We start from the raw sequence: 20,965 nt of genomic DNA, 5'->3' as shown, positions 1-20,965 counted from the left end.
TATTTGAACCTTTTCGTGGTACCGAAACCGGATGGTTCAGTCAGGCCCATCCTGAACCTAAAATCGTTGAACCCCTTTCTAAGGCAGTTCAAGTTCAAGATGGAGTCTCTCAGGGCGGTGATATCAGGTCTGGAAGAGGGGGAATTCCTGGTATCCCTGGATATCAAGGATGCGTAAATTCACATTCCGATCTGGCTACCGCATCAGGCTTCTCTCCGATTCGCGTTGCTGGACTGTCATTTTCAGTTCCAGGCTCTGCCGTTCGGCCTCTCCACAGCACCGAGGGTGTTTACCAAGGTGATGGCAGAGATGATGATGCTACTCCGAAAACAGGGTGTGAACATCATTCCTTATCTGGATGATCTCCTGATAAAGGCATCGTCCAGGGAAAAGCTGCTGCAATCCATTGTTCTCACAACACGGCTGCTTCAGAGTCACGGGTGGATTCTGAATTTTCCAAAGTCACATTTGGAACCGACCCGGAGATTGTCGTTTCTGGGAATGATCCTGGATACGGAAGTACAGCGGGTATTCCCTCCACGGGACAAGGCGTTGGTGATCCAATCCATGGTACGGGTCTTGAAGCCACCCTGGGTGTCGGTTCATCAATGCATTCGCCTATTGGGAAAGATAGTGGCCTCCTACGAGGCTCTCCAGTACAGGAGGTTTCATGCTCGGACCTTCCAACTGGACCTCCTGGACAAGTGGTCGGGTTCTCACCTCCACATGCATCAGAGAATTCGTCTGTCGCCAAGGGCAAGGATCTCACTCCTCTGGTGGCTCCAATTGCCTCACCTCCTGGAGGGCAGCAGGTTCGGAATTCAGGACTGGGTCCTGCTAACGACGGATGCGAGCCTCCGGGGCTGGGGAGCAGTCACTCAAGGGATAACTTCCAAGGAAGATGGTCGAGCCTGGAAGCCGGCCTGCCCATCAACATTCTGGAACTAAGAGCCGTCTACAACGGTCTTCTTCAGGTGGCCCCTCTTCTAAGAAACAGGGCTATTCAAGTACAGTCGGACAACGTAATAACAGTGGCTTACATAAACCGACAGGGCGGAATGAACAGCAGAGCGGCAATGTCACAAGAATACTCATCTGGACGGAAAAGCACGCGTTGGCGCTGTCAGCCATCTTCATTCCGGGAGTAGACAACTGGGAAGCAGACTTCCTCAGCAGACACGATCTCCATCCGGGAGAGTGAGGCCTACATACGGAGGTGTTTAAGGAGGTGACAGATCTTTGTGGTCTACCCCAAATAGACATGATGGCCTCTCGTCTCAGCAAGAAGCTTCGGCATTATTGTTCCTGGTCTAGGGAACCTCAGGCAGTGGTGGTGGACGCCCTGGTGTCTCCATGGGTGTTCCAGTCAGTGTACGTGTTTCCTTCTGGATCTACTGCAAGAAGAGCCGAGGCCTCTTCCTCTTCGGGAGGACCTGCTGCAGCAGGGTCCGTTCGCCTATCAAGACTTACCGCGGCTACATTTGACGGCATGGAAGTTGAGCGCCTGATTCTTGCTCGGAAGGGTATTCCGAAAGAAGTGATTCCTACCCTCATACAGGCTAGGAAAGGGGTAATGTCTAAACATTACCATCGTATTTGGAAGAAATGTGTCTCTTGGTGTGAGTCCAATAAGTTTCCTGCGGTGGAGTTTCAACTAGGACGTTTTCTCCTCTTCCTGCAAGCTAGAGTTGATATGGGGCTGAGGTTGGGATCTGTGAAGGTCCAGATTTCAGCCCTGTCCATTTTCTTTCAGAAACAATTGGCTGCCCTCCCTGAGTTTCAGACCTTTTTGAAGGGTGTTCTGCATATCCAAACTCCCTTTGTACCGCCTACGGCGCCCTGGGACCTTAACGTGGTGTTGCAGTTCCTCCAGTCAGATTGGTTTGAGCCTCTACAGGAGGTGGAGGTCAAATTTCTCACATGGAAGGCGGTCACTTTGTTGGCCTTAGCTACTACTAGGCGGGTGTCCGAGCTGGGTGCTTTATCCTGTAAAAGCCCTTACTTGATCTTACACGAAGACAGAGCTGAGCTCTGGACACGCCAGCAGTTTCTTCCGAAGGTTGTGTCGGCATTTCATATCAACCAACCTATTGTGGTGCCAGTGGCTACTGACTCCTCAATTACTTTAAAGTTCTTGGATGTCATTAGGGCTCTGAAGATTTATGTGAAGAGAACTTCTCGTCACAGAAAGTCAGACTCTCTGTTTGTCCTATATGATCCCAAGAAAATTGGGTGTCCTGCTTCTAAACAGACTATTTCTCGCTGGATTAGGTTCACTATCCAGCACGCTTATTCTACGGCAGGACTGCCGTGTCCAAAATCTGTTAAGGCCCACTCTACGTGTAAGGTGGGGTCTTCCTGGGCGGCTGCCCGGGGTTGTATCGGCCACGCAGCTTTGCCGAACTGCAACTTGGTCTGTGTCGAACATGTTTGCAAAGTTCTACAAGTTCGTTACTTTGGCCTCTGATGATCTGAAGTTCAGTCAGTCAGTTCTGCAGGAGCCCGTTCTGGGAGCTTTGGTACATCCCCATGGTACTAATGAGTAAATAGGATTTTGGTACCTACCGGTAAATCCTTTTTTCGTAGTCCGTAGAGGATGCTGGGCGCCCGCCCAGCGCTTCGTTTTCCTGCATATTTTATTTGGTTCAGTACCACTTCGTTTAGTTGCGTACTGCATAGTTACTGGGTAAGTAATGTTTCAGCCGTTTGCTGATTAGTTCAAGCTAGTTGACTTGACGTCAGGGCCGGCTCCGGGGCTTGTGGCGCCCCGGGCGGCGTTAGGGGGCGTGGCTTTGTACAGGGGGCGTGGTCATTTACGCCCCCTGTACAGCTGAATTGATGTGCGGTGCGCGATGACGTCATCGCGCACCGCACAGCAAAGGTCCTCTCCACGAAGGGAAACTAGACGCGTAGCGTCTAGTTCCCTTCGTGGAGAGGACCTTTGCTGTGCGGTGCGCGATGACGTCATCGCGCACCGCACAGTAAAGGACCTCTCCAGGAAGGGAAACTAGACGCGTACGCGTCTAGTTTCCCTTCCCAGCGGTAGCGGCCGGGGGCAGCGGGCAGCGGGCAGCAGGGGACACACACCAGTAGCGGATCTTGCCCTGGTGCGGCGCCCTCCGGAAGGCGGCGCCCCGGGCAAAAGTACTGCTTGCCCGTGGCAAGATCCGCTACTGCTTGACGTGCCCTGTATATGTGAGCTGGTCTGAATCTCACCACTATCTGTGTTAAGTCCTTCTCTCGAAGTATGTCGTCTCCTCGGGCACAGTTTCTAGACTGAGTCTGGTAGGAGGGGCATAGAGGGAGGAGCCAGCCCACACTCTTAAACTCTTAAAGTGCCAATGGCTCCTGGTGGACACGTCTATACCCCATGGTACTAATGTGGACCCAGCATCCTCTATGGACTACGAGAAAAGGATTTACCGGTAGGTACCAAAATCCTATTATTTGCTTACCAAAAAAATTAGGCTTGGGCCGGCCCTGGCTCCGCCAACCCCACCACATTTCCTGAAGTGTCTACGCTCTGCAGAGACATGCTGCTCATGGCAGCAGAGGTAAGCAGCAACATAGCTCATAGCTGCTGGCTGTGGGGAAGGAGTAGCGAGAGGAGCAATAAGGAGGAGGAGGAGGAGTTGCTCTATCTGGCGTAATGTGTAACGTGTAATGGGCTCTACAAGGCGTAATGTGTATAATGGGTAACCAGGCATAATGTGTAACGTGTAATGGGCTCTACCAGGTGTAATATGTATAATAGGCTCTACCTTGCGTAATGTGTACAAGTGGCTCTACCTGGCATAATGTGTATAATGGGCTATATCTGGCGTAATATGTATAATGGGCTCTACCTGGCGTAATGTGTAACGTGTAATGGGCTCTGCCTGGTGTAATGTGTATAATGGGCTCTACCAGGCATAATGTGTAACATGCAATGGGCTCTACCAGGCGTAATGTGTAACGTGTAATGGGCTCTACCAGGCGTAATGTGTAACATGTGTAATGAGCTCTACCAGGGGTAATGTGTAACATGTAATGGGCTCTACCAGGCGTAATGTGTAACGTGTAATGGGCTCTACTAGGCGTAATGTGTAACGTGTAATGGGCTCTACCAGGCGTAATGTGTAACATGTGTAATGGGTTCTACCAGGCGTAATGTGTAACGTGTAATGAGCTCTACCAGGCGTAATGTGTAACGTGTAATGGGCTCTACCAGGCGTAATGTGTAACGTGTAATGAGCTCTACCAGGCGTAATGTGTAACATGTAATGAGCTCTACCAGGCGTAATGTGTAACGTGTAATGAGCTCTACCAGGTGTAATGTGTAACGTGTAATGGGCTCTACCAGGCGTAATGTGTAACGTGTAATGGGCTCTACCAGGCGTAATGTGTAACGTGTGTAATGGGCTCTACCAAGCGTCATATGTAACATGTGTAATGGGCTCTACCAGGCGTAATGTGTAACGTGGCTCTACCAGGCGTAATGTGTAACGTGTAATGAGCTCTACCAGGCGTAATGTGTAACATGTAATGGGCTCTACCAGGCGTAATGTGTAACGTGTAACGGGCTCTACCAGGCGTAATGTGTAACGTGTAATGGGCTCTACCAGGCGTCATTTGTAACATGTGTAATGGGCTCTACCAGGCGTAATGTGTAACGTGGCTCTACCAGGCGTAATGTGTAACGTGTAATGAGCTCTACCAGGCGTAATGTGTAACATGTAATGGGCTCTACCAGGCATCATATGTAACATGTGTAATGGGCTCTACCAGGCGAAATGTGTATAAAGGGCTGTACCAGGCATAATGGGCTCTACCTGGCATAATGTGTGTAATGGACTCCACCAGGTGTAATGTATACAAGAGGCCACTCACTCCCAGCTGCTCTAGAGTGCCATACAGGTGCAAGCGACCTATCTAAGGTGGCCAGAAGCTAGGGGCGCCGAAATTAAATGTTATCCCCCCCCCCCCTTCCAAGTAAAAAACATTCTGACGCCCCTACTTTGGCTATTAGCTGGTGGTTATAATAATGTGCTGCAAATTTGTTTTCCCATGCACTGATCAAATTACAAGGTTCTTAGTTACCTAGGTAGCCTGTCCCAGGTAAGGGCCACAGAGGGGTCACAGTTTTTGGGACTCCAATAACATCTCCTCCTGTAAGTGTAACAATGGATGTGCACAGCACTGTTGTTTGTAAGAGAACCAATAAACTATAATATTTTTTGTTGAAATACTTATTGTACAGTGCAGTAGGGTAAAGAAAAGTCTGGAATGTCATTTATGTTACACTTATGTTTTTTTCCCCACAGAAATCATTAGGAAGGTGAAAAAGCCGCCTCCATTATGTCGCCCAACTGTGGCCCCCGACCAGGCCCCCCTTGAGTGCATTCAGCTCATGAAGCAATGTTGGAGTGAACTAGCGGACAGGAGGCCAACGATCGATGAGATCTTCGATCAGGTTGGTGATAGATTAAATCTTAGAGGGGAGATGCATCCACCCTTCTCCAGTGTAGTAGTTGCCCATAGCAACACCATCACTTACACTCATCAGCCATAACATTAAAACCACTTGTGGGGGAAGTGAATAACAGTGATTATCTCATTGCAATGGCACCTGTCAAGGGGTGGGATATATTAGGAAGAATGTGAACACTCCGTTCTTGAAGTTGATGTTTGAAAGCAGGACAAATGATGTGAGTGTCGGTACTGGACCATGGAGCAGTGGAAGAAGGTGGCCCAGCCTAATGAATCACCTTTTCTTTTACCATTGTGTGGACAGCCAGGTGCGTGTGCGTCATTTACCTGAGGAAGAGATGGCAGCAGGATGCACTATGGGAAGAAGACAAGCCAGCAGGGGCTATGGGGTGCTCTGGGTAATGTTCTTCTGGGAACGCTTGGTTCCTGGCATTCATGTGGATGCTACTTTGGCATTTAAAACCTACCTAAAACAGACTCAGTACACCTTGTCATGGCAATGGTATTCCCTGATGGCCTCTTTAAGCAGGATAATGCACCTAGCCACACCGCAAACATTGTTCAGGAATGGTTTGAGAAACATGACAAAGAGTTCAAGGTGTTGACTTGGCCTTCAGTTCCACATATCTCAGTCCGATCAAACATCTGTGGGATGTGCTGGAAAATAAGTCTGAGCCATGGAGGCCCCACCTCACAACTTAGACCTGCTGCTAACGTCTTGGTGCCAGATTCCACAGGACACCTTCAGAGGTCTTCTGAAGTCCATGCCCCAATGGGTCAAGGTTGTTTTGGTGGCACAAAGGGGGAAAGGGGGCTACATAATATTAGGCAGGAGGTTTTAATGTTATGGCTGATTGGTGTATCTAGTACATTCTATAAAATGATAGCTAGAGCTGATTATTTGCAATGGCCAACGCTCCCACCTGTCATCTTTAGAATGTTTGATTAACTACACGGGAACTTTCTATTTAATTACTATTTGTTACCAAACGTTGTGTGCCGCCATATGAATGCAGTTTCTACAGGTTGAAGCCAATTTTGATCAAAGAAAATCATCATTCGTCCACCAAAGTTGAACGACATCCACAATTAACTTTTGTTTTATTTTCAGTTTAAAACCATCAACAAGGGAAAGAAAACCAACATTATAGACTCCATGCTACGGATGCTGGAACAGTACTCCAGTAACTTAGAGGATCTAATCAGGGAGAGGACGGAGGAACTAGAGGTGGAGAAACAGAAAACAGAAAAACTCCTCTCGCAAATGCTGCCGCCGTGAGTACAGACCGTCTCATTGTGTTCTAGGGCGCTGTAACCATTGCGCTCTTTTGTCAGATGAAAGTCGTAAATTACTGATAAAAAGCGTGACGTGTTGTCCGTGATCAGTTAGAACTTATATCATGGAATGACAAGGAGGCATCTCCACCGGGTGCAGTATGGTATGCTGACGGACGGGTTTCCAGCAGCCAGCATACCGGCGTCGGAATCCTAACCGCTGGCATACCGACAGCTGGGCGAGGGCAAATGAGCCCCTTGCGGGCATGGTGGCGCACTATGTGTGCCACGCTATCTATTCTCCCTCCAGGGGGGTCATGGACCCCCAAGAGGGAGAAAAGGTGTCGGTATGCCGGGTGTCGGGATTCCGGCGCCGGTATACTGTGCGCCGGGATCCCAACAGCTGGCAAACTGAAGACCACCCTCTCCACCTAGCCTGCCCACCATACAGTAGGGGAGAATCCCCAGAGAGAGATAAAGCTCCTAACTGTCATTTTTCAAACACAGCCTGTAACATGGCAGTTGGAAGATAGTACTTTATCTCTCTCCATTGTTTGATACTTCTACCCAATTATGGCCCAAATGTATTAAGCCTTAACAAGAGATAAAGGGGTCTATTCATGAAGCAGTGAAAAGAGTGGAGAAGTGAGCCAGTGGAGAGGTTGCCCATGGCAACCAATCAGGTGCTCTGTATAATCGTATAGTATGCAAATTCTAAATGTTACTTCAATGCTGATTGGATGACATGGACAACTTCTCCACTGGCTCACTTCTCCACACATTTCACTGCTTCATGAATAGACCCCAAAGTGGTCTGAATTAGGCCCTATATACTGTATGTTAGCTGTGGTTGCGTCACAATTTCTGGAACTGTCCCCCACAACCTCTTGCAAATTTCAGATGCAGGTGGAAATGCAATGGTACACTGGGTAAAAAAATTTATATCCACATACCTCCCAACATTTGAAATGGAGGAAAACGGGACTCCTGCGTGCGCGTAGAGCACAAGCCTGAAAAGGAGGGAGTGGCCTATGTAAAAGGGGCGAGGATTTGCGTATCGTAAACCACGCCCCCATTTTCCGGCATACCCCTAGACACTCTGTCTCCATTGAATAGACATTCAATGTCTATGACAGTGATTGACAGGAGCCTTCCAACTCCACCCCCCCCTTCCCCACCCACTGCGGGACACTGCAGCCCACAAGTGGGACAGCGGGACTGTCCCATTTTTCTGGGGACTGTCCTGCGAAAATCGGGACAGTTGGGAGGTATGTATCCACATTCTGCTATTATCACCAATCTGGCGATAGAACCAAGAGAACAACAGAACTCTCATAGGTTCCAATGGTTTAATTTACTAGGTAGAGTAGAGCTTATAAATACTTTTACATAAAGGTCCAGATTCCCCAGGATGGAATGCAGCAGCAACTAGCCGTGTTTAGCAAACTGCGCATGTGTCACGGGCTGCAAGTGCATCTTTGTGAACTTACGAGTCATTCAGCCATGCGCATCTTAGTCGTTTCTCTGCGATGGTGCGATCGCATAGATGCTTAGGAATATGGGTGGATATTAGCATTCTGCTCCCATTCCGTCACATTTATGATGCAGAATCAGGCCTAAAGTGTGCAGCTGAACAGCAAGCTATAGAGAGCACTGACTGACGCACCATATCCAAGCGGAATTTGTATGTTTTACCGACAGGCGGGATGACGGCTGTGACTGTCCGTATACTGACAGCTGCATCCCGCCTGTTGGAATCCCAGCAGCGAGGCATGACGTCCCCTTGTGGGCTTGCTGTACTCGCCATGCTTCTGGCCCAGTTGGCGAGTAAGGAAGCCACCGGTTATTCCCACTCAGCTGGAGGCGTGGACTCCCCAACCAAGTGGGAATACCCTGCGGAGGTTGGGATTCCATCTTGCTGTATCTCACCGGGATTTGGTCGTTGGTCTCCTGAAAGCCGGGATCCCAACAGCCGGTATTTTAATTGCATCCCATCCAAGCAGCCCCAAAAATGAAATCTGGTAATTATAATGCGTTCTCAGCATCCTGAAACTATATTAAATATCTCATCCTGTAACACATCTATATACAATATGGGGACAATACAGCACATTTAGTGAGGGATGTCCCTTCAGAATGACGTCATAAAACAGCAATTACACTATGGGCAACCAATTCTGCATATTTCTGAATAACCTTTAGTTTGCAGTATAATAGTTAACTCACTACACGGTAAATATGTACTAAGCCTTGGAGAGAGGTAACATAGTAACATAGTTTCTGAGGTTGAAAAAAGACAATTTTGTCCATCGAGTTCAACCTGTAAGTGATCTCCTACACTGTAATATTTTAAAACTAATTTTAACTGTAGTGAATGTTTAGCCGTTATGTCTATTCAGCTTTTTTTCTTTTTTACTATAGTGCATGATTTACCCACCATAACCCTGTATATCTTTATCCGACAGGAATTAATCTAGCCCATTCTTAAAAGTAATGATCGAGTCCGCCATTACTACTCTCTCAGGCAGGGAATTCCAAATATGTATTGTCCTTACTGTGAAGAAACCTTTCCGCCTCTGAGTGCGAAATCTCCTCTCCTCTAACCTAATCGGCTGTCCGCATGTCCTTTGTGTTGATCTTACCAAAAACAAAACCCTGCTAGCTCTGTGTATTGTCTCCTTATATATTTGTAAATGTTAATCATGTTCCCTCTTAATTTCCTTTTTTCCAGTGTAAACATGCCTAGCCTAGCAAGCCTTTTCTCATATTCTGGCATCTCCAACTCCTTAATCAATTTGGTTGCCCGTCTCTGAATCTTTTCTAGTTCCAGGATGTCCTTTTTTTTTTGTAAATACTGTTTATTGAAATTTCTTGTCATAGTACAATAGACAATGAACAGTTGGATGGGGGAGGGGAAGACAGAAGGAAAAAGGGAGGGAGGGGAGAGGGAGTGGGGTACAGCAATGCATACATATGAAATCAAATATGCGAGTATATCAAAAACCGAATGTCAACGGGGGGGGGGGGGGGGGGCATTTATAGTACGCCAGCCATGGGGACCAGATATCAGTAAGGGCTGATGCACTGCTTTTCACCACACTAGAAAGGAATTCCATTTGGTAAGTATCCCAGACGGCAGCAACCACAGCCGCAATGGATGGAATTGTGTGCGACTTCCAGTGGAAAGCTATTTTACATCTCAGTGCGGTCGTGATATGCCAGATGAGCTTTTGTGAAGATTTCGGTGTTCCGGGGATAGGTCTCGGGAAAAGAAAGAAGGACGGGGAAGAGGGCATGTTCACTCCAGTGATTCGCAAAATCAATCTCCGAATGACCTTCCAGAGTGAAGCTATCCTGGGACAATCCCAAAATATATGGAGCAGGGTACCCTCCGATCCGCAACCCCTCCAACACCTATCCGAGGCGGAAGGGTATATTCTACTTAGTCGCGTCGGAACCAAGTACCAACGGACATATAGTTTAAATGAATTCTCTCTGTGTCTAATAGAGGTCGCAGAGGAAACTAAGTTCTGTTTAATCTGTTCCCAGGTGTCTGTCTCTATGTGGTCCTGCAAGTCAGTTTCCCAAGCTATCTCGTGAGGGGCTAATGTGGGTAGGTTATGAGTGAGCGTAAGGCGATATATCGTTGACAAAAGGCCCTTAGAGGGGGAGCGAAGGAAGCATAATGATTCCAGAGGGGATCGGGACAAAGAGCTATGGGATTGGAGAAAAGCTAAGTGAAAGCTACGTAGTTGCAGGTACTGGAAGAAACATTGTGGGGGGAGTCCATATCGACTCTGTAGATCTGAGAAAGCTGGAAAAGAGCGTGACAATGCTATATCGTTAATAAACAGAAGATCATGAGCTAACCAATGCTGGAAGGCATGTGAGGCTCGTCCTCCGGCAAACAGTGGGTTGTCCCATAGAGGTGCAAGAGCGGGAGGGGAGGACAATAGAGCAAAGGTCTTGGTGAGCCTGTCCCATAGCGAGACGGTGAATGTTATAGATGGGAAATTAGTATATTCAGGGGGCCTATGAGAACGAGGGATCCATAGAAGGGTGGAGATGGAGCGCACACGAACAAGTTCGGATTCCAGTTGAACCCATCTACGGAAAGATATGTGCGAGTGCCAGAGAACGGCCTGGGATAGATGGGCCGCATAATAATACAATTTAATATTGGGCACTCCAAGTCCACCCTCCCTGGCCCTGTTGTACAGCGTCTTGAGGTGGACACGAGGTCTCCTGCCCGACCATAAAAAGTGTGAGAATTTCTTCTGCAGATCTAAAAACACATGGGAGGGGATCCGCACCGGGAGCGCTTGAAAGAAGTATAAGAGGCGAGGTAAGACATTCATTTTCAGGGCATTGGCTCGGCCAGACCATGAAATTAACTGACCAGACCACCTCAGGAGGTCACCAGTAACACTATGAATCAACCCAGGATAGTTAGCTGCATATAGTTGGGAATATTGTCTGGTGAGATATACGCCTAGGTATTTCAAGCGGGATTTTTTCCAATCAAATTTGAAGCTACTAAATAGGGAAGCTTTCAACGGGGCTTGTAGGTGAAAGTCCAATACCTCTGTCTTAGCAGCGTTGACTTTAAAATTGGAAATAACACCAAACTCCTGTATAATTTTGAAAAGGTTTGGGAGAGAAATAAGCGGGTTCGAGAGAGTAAGTAAAATATCATCCGCATATAGAGAGATCTTGAACTGAGAGGAGCCTATTGTGATCCCCGAGATATCCGGGCAGCTGCGGATCCCAGACGCCAGAGGTTCTATCATTAGAGCGAAAATTAAGAGTGACAAAGGACAGCCCTGTCTCGTGCCATTTGTAATCGAGAATGGAGGGGACAATAGGCCATTCACTAGGACACAAGCTGACGGGGAAGCGTAGAGAGATTCTATGCCCGTGAGAAAACAGCCCGAAAGACCAAAGCGTCGAAGGGTGCAATCCATATACAACCAAGATATGCGGTCGAACGCTTTTTTAGCGTCTAGCCCCATCGCCAGGGAGGGGATCTTAGAGGAGTCAGCAAAGTGCAGGGTATCGATCGCCCGCCTAATGTTGTCAAAGGCCTGTCTCCCAGGGATAAATCCAACCTGGTCTGGGTGGACCAGGGAAGATATCATCCCCGCAAGACGGTTTGCAAGTATCTTCGCAAATAATTTCAGGTCTGAATTTAGCAGCGATATTGGGCGATAGCTGCCGCAGTCCGTGAGGTCGCGTCCAGGTTTAGGTATGACAACTATTTCAGCTCTAGTAGTGGAGCCATCGAAGGGTGTACCGGCTAGAATCGCATTGAACAATACTGTCAGGGCCGGGGTCAGAGTTCCACCAAACTTCTTATAGTATAAAGCTGGTAGACCATCTGGACCCGGAGCCGAGGCGTTCCTCAATGATTTGATTGTAAGATCAATTTCCTCCGCAGTGATCTCTGCGCTGAGCAAATCTGTCTGTTGTTTAGAAAGTACCGGGAGGGGGCAGGAAGAAAGGAAGTTGTCTATGCGCTCCTGCAGACTAACGGAGTCGTCTGGAGTAGGCAGGTTATACAGGGATTGGTAATAGTCTTTGAAACAGTGGGCTATTTTCTGAGGGTCATAAGTCAGCTTGTGATGTTGGTCTTTTAGCGAGAGGATCCTGTTCCTCTGTTTACGAGCGCGTAAGCGGGAGGCTAGAAGGGAGTCAGCTTTGTCACCCTTAGAGTAGAACTTATGTTGTAACCATCGCATGGTCTTAGCGGCTTTGGCAGATAAGATTTGGTATAATTGACCTTTAAGAGCCAGGAGTTTGCTATATAAAGAGCGTCTGGGCGTCTGTTGATGTTGGATCGTTAGCTCTTTGATTTGGTGCTCAAGATTCGCAACCGCCCGGCGATCCTTCAGTTTTTGGGCTTTAGCCAGAGAAATAAAGTGACCCCGAATGGAAGCCTTATGTGCCTCCCATACTATTCGGGAGATATATCGTCCGTGGAATTCAAGGAGAAGAATTCCTCCAGGACTCCAGCAGTATGGATGAGATATTCCTTTTTCAGAAGGAGAGCAGAGTTCAGTCTCCAACGGAAAGTTGTGGGAGGTGAAGGGGAGGAATCAACGGTTAATGAAACCGCTAAGTGATCTGACCACACCACAGGGGAGACCGAGGCCTTAATCAGGCCTTGTACAGTGGAAGAGTCTACTAGAAAAAGGTCAAGTCTGGAGTGAAGGTCATGGGGAATAGAGTAATGAGTGTACGTACGTTCACACGGGTACAATACCCTCCAAGCATCGTAATATCCCGAGGACGTTATGTAGTCAGCTAATCGTCTGGATTCCCTAACTGTCGAAGGACTTGGGATACGAGATTGGGTACGGTCCCACACTAAATCTGGCACGGCATTGAAGTCCCCACCAATTATTACCCGTCCCTTTGTTAGTTTATCAAGTTGAGCGCAGAAATCGCTGTGGAAGGCACCCTGCTCCATATTAGGGGAGTAAATCGAGGCGACAGTCAGAAAGGAGTTCCCAAGCTGTAAGACAACAATATTGAAGCGACCCTTGGGATCTGAAAAAGAATTCTTAATAGCGTAATGAAGTGAGGCATGAAGCAGGATAGCAGTACCCTTACGTTTTTGGGGGGTTGTAGAGTAGAAGGCCTGAGGGTAGGCTCTCGAGGCCAAGGAGGGATGTACAGTTTTAAAATGTGTTTCCTGTAAAAGAATTATGTCAGCTTTCTGTTTTTTAAAAAATTGGATGGCCATGGTTCGCTTTTGGGGGGAGTTGAGTCCGTTGACATTCAACGATACAATATTAAGAGTCATGGGGGGTTCCAGTGCAAGATTCGGCTCGAGGGAGGTCTGACCACCCAGAGTGTAGTGCAAAGCCGAGTAGGGGGGGAAGAAGCAGGACAGGGGAAGTTAGGGGGAAAAAAACGAGGGGGACGGAGGCCGTATGGCCAACCGAGTATCTGGAAAAGGTCGCAGTCCAAAGGACACGACATACAACACCACCATAGGACCACCTCCGTACAGGAGGAGATCCGGGTGTTGTGGGGGTGAGGCCGAGAGGAGAACAGAGGTGTGCCAGCTGTAAACCAGCCAAAATAACAAAAGAACGTGGGTCATTAACACGGGCATGGGGGACGGGGGTCTGCAAGGCAAAGGGGGGGAACCCCAATAACTTGTAGATAGGGTCTTGACAAACTCTAACTAGGGAGGGTCTATTCCAGTAACGGGGTGACCCCAGCAAAGGGACGAACAATACCCTAGTGTGTCAGGATAAACTATCACAGTATAATATATGAACATGAAAGGACAAAAACATGTAGCAGTTAATAGAGATGGACAATTATCATCAACAAAGTCAACCGTAGTATCGCCGAACAGCGGCATGGGGCGACCCCGGGCCGCTCGTATGATAGCATCACAAGGCCAGTGAAACCATGAGCCGGGGAGGCAGGCTGTGAAGGTGTAAAAGGGGAACCCCATGCCGCTGCTCAGGATGAAGGGGCAAAAGACACAGATAACGTATAAACAAGAAAACAAACATCATCTCTATAATATTAAGGCAGAAAAAGATATTCTACAAGTCCTTGTAACAAAAACCTGAAAGTCTTGAGAGCGTGTAGTGTAATCAGCGGGCGGTCGACCATTCGGCACGTGGGGGCAATCTCGACTTCGGGCCCTCAGGGGAATCTGAGGATGATGCAGGAGGAGAAGTCGAGAAGAGCCCCAATCGATTGAGAGCCGACAAGCCATCTTCAGGGTTCTTCACATAATGATTCCGACCGTTGAAGGTGAACTGCAGGGCAAACGGAAATCCCCATCTGTATAGAATCTGGCGGTTGCGTAAGGCCTTAGTGACGGGTAACATTTCCCTCCGTTTTTTGAGTGTGGAGGGGGCCAGATCTTGGAAAATGAGGAGGTATGATCCTTTATATGGGATAGCAGGGGTGCCCCGGCAAGCATTGAGCACTTTTGTTTTGACGTGGAAGAAGTGCATGCGGAGGACAATGTTTCTCGGGGGTTGGTCCGGGGGTGGTTTTGCACGGAGAGCTCTATGCGCTCTATCCAGCAGAAACTGGTCTTCCGAGAGGTCCGGGAGTAGTTACTGAAATAGGCCCAGGAGATACTCAGACAGCGCAGTTGTATCTATCGACTCTGGTACGTTGCGTATTCGCAAATTGTTTCTGCGCGAGCGATTCTCCAGGTCCTCGACTTGTTCGCGCATGAGGTCAACTTCCGACCGCAATTCTGAGACTTCCTGAGTAACCACATCCTGATAATTGCAGATATCATCGGTCTTACGTTCTAAAGCGTCAGTACGAGAGCCCAGGGAGGATATCTCCGTTTTAAGCTCCTGGATGGCCGCACGTAGTTCAACTCTGAATGTGGTCGCAATCCTCTGTACTAGAGAGTCATAGGGATCAGCGTCAACAGTGAGAGCCGAGTCAGATCTGGACGGGGAGGACCCCGCATCCTGCAGAGTCCCAGGTGAGACCGGGTGCTGATTCACATTTTTGCCCCGTTTAGGGCCAAAGAAAGATGAGAAGTCTCCAGGGGGAGCTTTACGGTTTCTGTTAGACATGACCACTATATTTCAGAGCGGCAATGTATAGATGTATAGAAAAAACTGTGAAGAAGATGGGGTAGAGCCCAATGCCTTGCAGAGAAATAAAGGTGTTTCACATGGATATCACTGAGGAGCTACACAGGGAGAACTAGAGACCCGGCCAGCGGTGACTCCCATTCCCCGAGCGCCCAGGGATAATCGAAGCCCAGTAATCCCACGATGTGTGGAGGTATTGAAATAGGACAATCCACTGTATCCAGAGGGTCAGAGGATGTAAGGCCAAGCACAGAGCCAGCAATCTTGGAAATGCACAGGGAGGAATATGGTCATGAGGAGCCAGGTAGAGTGTTAATAGTCCCCACTTGGCTTCCGTGATCAACAACAGGGTGCCTTCCCATATATAGGCTTTCAAGATGGCCGCCGCATACAGGGAGATCAAGGCAGCTCACCTTATAGACATCTCCGGGCCGCCACAGCACAGGATACCAGGTGCGGAGGGGCCCCTCTTCCTGATGGAAGCAGCCACAGGTGAGTTGCTGGGTCGGATGGAGCCTTTCGGGCCGTGCTGCGTCTGTGAACGGTGCCGCAGGAAGGACGTGCCGGATGCTGTGGAAATCGAGTCCCCGGCTCTGGAGGGGGGGCTAGGCCTCAGCCCGTGGGAGCGCCCAGGCCGCCCTGCAGCTCAGGGATAGCGGTCTGCGGTGGGGTCTCAGGTGCGGGGAGGCACAGTACGAGTGCCGGAGCCACCGGGGGCCGGAGATTGAGCGGGGCAGAGTGTTTAAAGTGCGCCCGGCCGGGAGCTCACGGCGCGCACCGCGGAGAGAGATACTCCCTCTACCCGCTGTTCCAGGCACAGGAGGGTAGCTGCAGGTACCTGAGGGTCTGGGGAGGGGTCTCCACTGGTTGGAAGTCGTGTGGGGTGTCTGCAGGAGGTCCGCCGGGTCCCGCCACGGCCGTGAACGGGTTCCAGAGCTCGTCGCCGGGATGCCTCCAAACTCGAGGCCCCAGCTTCTGGAAGTCCAGTAGGCCGCAATCTCGCAGCGGCGGAAATGACCCCTCAGTGCTGCGGGACCTCTCTTCAGGCAGCCCACCGCTGTCAGCAGCACACCAGGTCACAGTAGGGGCTGATGGAAGTTATATTGGGCACTTTTCTCAGTGTTTTGGAGTCCTTGATTGCAGGAGCTCCAGCCCAAGATGTCTGAGCAGGACAACGTCCAAGCCACGCCCCCCAGGATGTCCTTTTTATAGTATGGTGCCCATAATTGTGCACAGTATTCAAGATGTGGCCTCACTAGTGATCTATATAATGAGAATAACACTCTCATCCCTTGCATCAATTCCTCGCTTTATGCATGCTAATACCTAGTTTGCCTTTTTTGCTGCTTTCTTACTTTGGGTACTACTGCTAAGTTTATTATCTATGTTAACTCCTAAGTCTTTTTCCAATACCGAAACCCCTAGTTTTTCCCAATTTAGTGTGTAAGTAGGTAGTATATTTGTTCTTGCTACCAGAGTACATTACCGTACAATTGTCTATACTGAACCTCATTCTCCATTTTGCGGCCCATGCTTCTAGTTTAAATAAGTCGTTCTGAAGAGACTCTGCATCCTCCTCCGAATTTATAACCTTACACAGTTTGGTATTGTCTGCAAAAATTGACACCATGCTCTCTAGACCTGCCTTTAGATCATTTATGAAAATGTTGAACAGTAGTGGTCCAAGTACAGACCCTTGTGGCACACCACTTAGTACTTCAGTCAATGCCGAAAAAGTTCCATTTACCACCACTTGCTGCTCCCTTTTATCCAACCAATTTCTAACCCAAGTGCATATTGTACTCCCTTGCCCAAGTTCTCTTAATTTGTAGATAAGTCTCATGTGAGGTACTGTATCGAAAGCTTTAACAAAGTCTAAAAAGATTACATCAATCTCTTTACCCTGATCTAGGTTCGCATTAACTTTTCCATAAAAGCCTACTAAGTTAGTTTGGCATGATATATCCTTCACAAATCCATGTTGGTTCCTATTAATAACCTTATTGGCTTAAAGGAACTCCTGTATACTATCCCTTAAAATACCTTCCAGTACTTTACCCACTATAGATGTAAGACTTACTGGTCAATAATTACCCGGTTCATATTTACTTCCCTTTTTAAATATTGGCACTACTTCCGCTATGCGCTAGTCTTTGGGAACCATGTCTGATGTAAGTGAGTCAATGAAAATCAAATACAGGCGTCTTGCTAATTCAGAGTGTAGCTTCATGAGAACCCTTGGGTGAATTCGTCGGGACCAGGTGATTTATTAATCTTATTTTTATTAATCGATCACAGACTACTTCCTCACTTAAATGAGCACTTAACAGTTGGACATTATCGTTGCTGAGGTTATGCATTAATCCCGCCATCTGGTGCTCTCTTGTGACTATAGATGAGAAAAACTTGTTTAATTTTTACGCTATTTCATTGTCGTCTTTGAGTAAGACTCCCAACTTGCCTTTTAAAAGGGACAATACTCTCCTTCATCTTTTGCTGTTTGTGTATTTAAAAAACTTGTTGGGGTTTGATTTACTTTCCTTTGCTATTAGCTTTTTGGTTTCTATTTTAGATGCTCTGCTTTATTTTTTGCATATTTTGTTACAATCCTTATAGAACTGGAATGACTCCCCCTTCCCGTCCAATTTATACTTTTTGAAAGCTCGCCTCTTTTTGCCCATTTATCTACTTATTTAGTACCTGTTATTTATATAGGCCCTCATTCCGAGTTGTTCGCTCGGTATTTTTCATCGCATCGCAGTGAAAATCCGCTTAGTACGCATGCGCAATGTTCGCACTGCGACTGCGCCAAGTAACTTTACTATGAAGAAAGTATTTTTACTCACGGCTTTTTCTTCGCTCCGGCGATCGTAATGTGATTGACAGGAAATGGGTGTTACTGGGCGGAAACACGGCGTTTCAGGGGCGTGTGGCTGAAAACGCTACCGTTTCCGGAAAAAACGCAGGAGTGGCCGGAGAAACGGTGGGAGTGCCTGGGCGAACGCTGGGTGTGTTTGTGACGTCAACCAGGAACGACAAGCACTGAACTGATCGCACAGGCAGAGTAAGTCTGGAGCTACTCTGAAACTGCTAAGTAGTTAGTAATCGCAATATTGCGAATACATCGGTCGCAATTTTAGGATGCTAAGATACACTCCCAGTAGGCGGCGGCTTAGCGTGTGTAACTCTGCTAAATTCGCCTTGCGACCGATCAACTCGGAATGAGGGCCATAGCACACAAATGTTCCGCAGCGCTTTACAGAGAGAATATTTGGCCATTCACATCAGTCCCTGCCCCAGTGGAGCTTACACTCTATGGGGGTCATTCCGAGTTGATCATAGCTGTGCTAAATTTACCACAGCTACGATCATCTTCCCTGACATGCGGAGGGACGCCCAGCACAGAGCTAATCCGCCCCGCATGTCAGTGCCGCCCCCCCCCCCGCACAAATTACGAAAGCATCGCACTGCGGCGATGCCTTTGTATTTGAGGAGTAACTCCCGGCCAGCGCAGCTCCTGCGGCTGGCCGGCAGTGAATTGTTGCTGCCGCTGGCTGCAGAGACATCATGCAGCCACCACGGTCCGCCCCCCCAATGCCCCCACACCTGCATTGGCCGGACCACTCCCCCTAAACGGTGGCTTAACGTTCAGCCCCCTCCCGCCCAGCGACCGCCTCTGTCTCAGAGGCGATCGCTAGGCAACAAAAGCTGCCATGCGCCGGCACACTGCGACAAACTACAGCGAGTGATCGGATCGGAATGACCCCCAATATTCCCTACCACATGTACACACGCACACATTCATGCTAGGGTTAATTTTGTTGGGATCCAATTAACCTACCAGTATATTTTTGGATTGTGGGAGGAAACCAGATTACAGGCCATTAGTTACTAAATCTTTTTGTTGAGCTACATTGGTTTAGAATTATTACTCCTTTGCTTGCTGCCCATGGGAATGAATTTACGAGTAATACTAGCGAGCAACATTTTTAATACATCCCATTTCTCTGCAGTATTCTTGCCTTGAAACAAAAATTCCCAGTCAATGTCCCTTAGAGCTTCCCTCATCATGTCAAAGTTGGTTTTGCTAAAGTTTAGAGCCTTAGTTAAGCCTATATAGAGCTGCTTGTGAAAACTGATGTTGAATGTGACCATATTGTGGTCGCTGTTTATGATTGGATCCCCTACTATAATATTTTATTTCAAATCCCCATTGTTTGTCAATACCAGAACTAAGATTGCGTTGTTCCTAGTTGGTTCCTCGATTAGTTGAAGTAAGTAGTGATCATTTAGTGTGTTTAAAAACCTGTTACCCCTAGCGGTATCACATGAAACATTTATCCAATTAATCTCCTGATAGTTAAAATCTCCCATCACTATTACATCTCCTAATCCTGCCGCTTTTTAAATTTGTCTCATTAACAATTCCTCATCAGACACATTAATATCAGGCGGCTTGTAGCATATCCCTGTTAGTAGCTTTTTAGTTCCCTTACCCCCGCATGCAATTTCTACCCATAAAGTCTCCACAATATTTCCAGTCCCATCGCAAATGTCTTCCTTTATATTAGGTTTTTAAAAAGGCTTTACTTAAAGACATACCCCTCCACCCCATTTGTTTAATTTGTCTCTCCTAAACAGCGTATAACCCTCCAGATTAACTGACCAATCAGAGATTCGTCCCACCAAGTTTCAGTAATACCTATAACATCATACTGTTTGTTTGCTGCAATTACTTCAAGTTCTCCCTTTTTCCCCGTAAGACTTCTAGCATTTACATACAATTAAGATTAGTATTCCCTCTTATGCTAGGAACATCATTTTCTATATGCAATGATGGCGATCCATATTTATTGTTACTTTGTGTTTTGGTAATACCCTTGCCAGCTGCTCTTTCCCTCCCCCCTTCTCCATCCGTCTTCAGCTCACTACCTCCATCCTTACTATTCTCACTCCTAGACCCATAGTTTCTAGCTAAACCCTCCCCCGGGCACCTAGTTTAAAATCTCCTCCAACCTTCTAACCAACCTTTCCCCCAGCACTGCTGCCCCTTCCTAATTCAGGTGCAATCCATCGCGACAAAAAAGATGGCGCCTGACTGAGAAGTCTGCCTAGTGTTCCAGGAACACAAACCCCTCTTTCCTACACCAGTCTCTAAGCCACACATTTACCTCCCTAATCTCCCTCTGCCTCCCTGGGCTAGCGCGTGGCACAGGTAATATTTCAGAGAATATTACCCTACTGTAGATGTCCTTGCCTTTAGTTTATGGCCTAAGTGCCTATAATCTTTCTTTAGGACATCCCACCTACCACTAACTTTGTCGTTGGTGCCAACGTGCACCAAGACCGCCGGGTTGTTCTCAGCCCCTCCCAACAATCTTTAGGTAGGTGTCTATTCATGACGCAGTGAAAAGTGTGGAGAAGTGAGCCAGTGGAGAAGTTGCCCATGACAACCAATCAGCTGCTATGTATATTTTATAGAATGCATTTTATAAATGCTACCTCAACACTGATTGGTTGCCATGGGCAACTTCTCCACTGGCTCACTTCTCCACTCTTTTCACTGCTTCATGAATAGATCCCATAAATTACCAACCAATCAGCACCAAACTGCCATGTTACAGGCTGTA

General features: G+C 47.8%; 1 protein-coding gene across 1 annotated transcript in view; it reads left to right on the top strand.

Annotated features, from left to right (window-relative positions):
• LOC134990002 (retinal guanylyl cyclase 2-like) overlaps positions 1-20,965 on the top strand; it is a 253,537-nt gene that overhangs the window by 222,571 nt on the left and 10,001 nt on the right. Inside the window, exons 11-12 of the mRNA XM_063950643.1 lie at positions 5,304-5,452; positions 6,581-6,744. Coding sequence (XP_063806713.1) covers positions 5,304-5,452; positions 6,581-6,744 — 313 coding nt within the window. The remainder of the gene's footprint in view (positions 1-5,303; positions 5,453-6,580; positions 6,745-20,965) is intronic.

The sequence above is a fragment of the Pseudophryne corroboree genome, chromosome 2 (genome assembly GCF_028390025.1).
Source record: "Pseudophryne corroboree isolate aPseCor3 chromosome 2, aPseCor3.hap2, whole genome shotgun sequence".
Classification (NCBI taxonomy): domain Eukaryota; kingdom Metazoa; phylum Chordata; class Amphibia; order Anura; family Myobatrachidae; genus Pseudophryne; species Pseudophryne corroboree.
This window is presented reverse-complemented; position numbering and strand designations above follow the sequence as displayed.